Here is a 3,424-nt window from a genome sequence, read left to right as displayed (position 1 = left end):
TTTTCTTCATCAATTCACTCGGGCGGCCTGTTTGGGTTTTATGGCTGCCTCAATTCGGAATAGGGTGCGCTGGAGAGCTCCACCTATGGCTATAATAAAATTAAATATTGATGCAGCTAGTCGGGTGAATCGAGACAGAACATGACTAGGTGGTGTGTTACGGGACCATTCAGGAGCATTTGTCTTTGCATATGTGCATTTAAAACCAGGTTTTTTACTCCTCGGACAACATAAGTTCTAGGATTGCAACAAGCACTGAAGATAGTGCAAGATCAGAGTTAATCTAATGTGATGATATAGATGGATGCAAAGGAGGTAGTACGAACAATACTAACTCGAATTGAGAATTTTACTGAATTTGAGATTATTATTGAACCATGTCGATATTTATTAGCTAAATATATCGATATTTCTATCGTTTTTAATTGAAGAGCAGTCAATTGCTCACTTATTAGCTAGTGAAGCACGATCCTTGACTATGTCTATACTTTGGCATTCAAAGCTTGTCTTCTAATGTAAAATTTCTTCATTTATAAATTATAAATTGATTAAGTCTTTTTCTTAAAAAGAAATATCTAATATCATTGAGTCTATCTAGGTATATATATACATATATAATTAATAATATATTCGTATAATATAAGTACTAGAAACATGGAGGAAACCACCGCTACTCCGCCGCTGTTCACCGTTCAAGTCCCCCCCATCGTCGCCGTGAACCGTATATTTGCCCCAATTTACATGTTCGCAATCCTAGCTTTATTTTACCGGCATACACAAATTCTCTTAAACTCCCCAAACTTTATCACTTTCTTCTTAACTCTCATCTTATTTATCGCCGATCTTGTTCTCACCTTCATGTGGTGCACTGCTCAGGCTTTCCGATTATTCCAAATCCGCCGGCAAGAGTTCCCGGAAAATCTAGAAAAAGTACTAAAAAGGAGTGATTTTCCGGCAATGGATGTGTTTATATGCACTGCAGATCCTACAAAGGAACCGCCAATTGGTGTAGTCAACACTGCTTTATCAGTTATGGCTTATGATTATCCGCCGGAGAAACTGTCGGTGTATGTTTCCGATGACGGTGGCTCTGCGGTTACTCTTTTTGCTTTCATGGAGGCTGCCAAATTTGCTTCCCAGTGGCTTCCATTTTGCAGGGAAAACAATATTGTTGAGAGAAGTCCTGAAGCTTATTTTGAGTCTAATTCTTCAGCCATTTCCGACGAAATTAAGGTCTGAATTTTCTCTATTATACTTATTATGAATTTGTGGGTGAAAACAAATTAGTTAAACCACCATCATCACACAATTTTAATTAACACCTCAAAATGATCGATAACGAAATGTCAAATAATTAAAAAAATTTGAATCGACCATGAAACCACATTTTTTATTTTCCAAAATCACTGTTTATGGAGTATTCTGAACATTCACTTTCTCTCCATAAGAAAACAATATCTAAATAACCTCAAAACGAAAAAGTTTAAAGATTAAAATTTCTTAATATATCATCAATTCTTAAAATTTTCTTAAAATAGAAAAAGTAAATGTTTAATCGCTATAAAACATGATAAATGATAATTTTTTATTTTTATTTATTAAATATAGCTTGACCTTTAACTTTAATAAAATAATTAAAGAGTTTGGCGTAAATGAAACTTAAGAATTAAATAATTATTTTTAAAAACATAAAGACTCACTAGTATAATACACAGTAAAGTCTTTATATAGGAATAACCTTTATTTTATTATAAAAAAACTCGGTCACAACTTGATAATAACCTCTATGACCAAACTCTATTTAGTAATAATCTTCCAATTGTTATACGAATAGTCTGGTCCCAAGTGTATTCTTATATAAAGGTTTTACTGTATGTAAAATTTAGAGGGATTAAGAAATTGTTTCCGCTATTTAATAAATGTAATTATTTTCATTTTTTCTGCTTTTTAAATTGGCTCACAAAATACACGTTTAAAATATTAAATAGTCTCGCGATTTCCATCTTAGCTTACCTCAATTTTCCAAATACTATCATCTTTCCTAAGTTGTTTTTTTTTTTTTGGAAACCATCTTTCCTAAGTTTACATCAAGCAAACCTATTTAGATATAATGGTTAATTTCAAATCAAACCCTGTGATTTCAAATTTTTTGCAGATCGGTATTTATGATTGGCAAAAGTTTTATTTTTCCAAATTTTGCTGATAACAACTTCAAAATGAAAAATTTCAAGACTTGAATGATATTTACGCAACTTTAATTCTTCAACTTTTTAGGTTTAATATCATTTAGGTGTTTTTTTTATGATGGATAAAGCTAATATTTAGAGAAAGAAAACTTCAGAAATAATGATTTTTAAAATAACAAAATGTGGTTCATAGTGAACATGATATTAAACAACTTTAATTCTTGAAAATTTTCAATTTTAGATTCTTATCAGTCAAGTTTAGAAAAATAAATCTTTTACCAACCATCCGTACCAATCTGTAAAAAATGTAAAATCACGTTCAATTTATTTGAAATTAACCTAAGACGTAATTCATACCGATTAATATATTAAAAATGTCTAAATCAATAACGTAAATTAGATATTTCCCTTACGCCTCTACTTCTTTTTCTTTTTTTGATTAAGGATCTTTATTACTTGGTGTGTTTTCACCATTGGATGATGAAGTATAAAATTAATCCAATGGTGAAAACACACAAAGTAAGACCTACCTTATAAAAAACAAAGTAAGTATAACCTTTACCGTATCTTTATTTTACAATATTTTAATATTAGAATTATATATATTTTTTAATAAAATTACATGGGATAGAGATAGATAAGGAGAGATAGAGATATCAATTACCTCATGAAAAATGGTCTGATGCATGTACGAATAACGTAATACTCCCTGCATATAGTAAAAGTTATTGGTTTCGCAACGTCTACATCGAGATGCAATACCTTCACTACTGTGTCGTTTTGTTAGATTTTTTATTTTATTATTATTGAAACTATTAGATATTTCTTCTACTTATTTTTTTTCCTTTTTTAAATTGATAGTTGGAAGGACTATAAATGTAATTATCAAAGTCTATTTTATTCATTTGATGCGTGATTGTGATATATTATGTAATATATTTGTAAGAAAAATGATACCATATGAATAAATTGCATCCACAAGTACTTTTTTCATGAATTATTGAAAATATTATGAATAGTATAAAGAAAAAAGAAATAATAAATATAATCTAATTATGTCCAAAGCTAGAAAAGGAAACTATGAAAAAGAAAGTTTAATAATGTCTGTACTAAATTAAGTCAATTGAGCAATTTTGAAAAAAAAAATATAAAAATAATTCATGACGTTTGATTATGCCAAATTATTATAATTATTTTTATTATTATTTTTTGAATCATATTATTATTATTATTATTAT

The 3,424-nt window shown here is 29.1% G+C and overlaps 1 protein-coding gene across 1 annotated transcript; it reads left to right on the top strand.

Annotated features, from left to right (window-relative positions):
• Positions 1–622: 622 nt before the first annotated feature.
• Positions 623–3,077, top strand: LOC136215160 (cellulose synthase-like protein G2). The gene is made up of 2 exons (XM_066002917.1): positions 623–1,233; positions 3,048–3,077. The coding sequence occupies exons 1-2, from the start codon at positions 655–657 to the stop codon at positions 3,060–3,062; spliced, it is 594 nt and encodes a 197-aa protein (XP_065858989.1). The 5' UTR covers positions 623–654; the 3' UTR covers positions 3,063–3,077.
• Positions 3,078–3,424: the final 347 nt, after the last annotated feature.

This window comes from Euphorbia lathyris, chromosome 1 (assembly GCF_963576675.1).
Source record: "Euphorbia lathyris chromosome 1, ddEupLath1.1, whole genome shotgun sequence".
NCBI classification, from domain to species: Eukaryota; Viridiplantae; Streptophyta; class Magnoliopsida; order Malpighiales; family Euphorbiaceae; genus Euphorbia; species Euphorbia lathyris.
The sequence above is the reverse complement of the archived record's forward strand: the minus strand, read 5'-3'. Positions and strand labels throughout refer to the sequence as shown.

Excerpts from the sequence above, each read along its gene's own strand:
- LOC136215160 (XM_066002917.1), top strand. The coding sequence starts at position 655 with ATGGAGGAAACCACCGCTACTCCGCCGCTGTTCACCGTTCAAGTCCCC.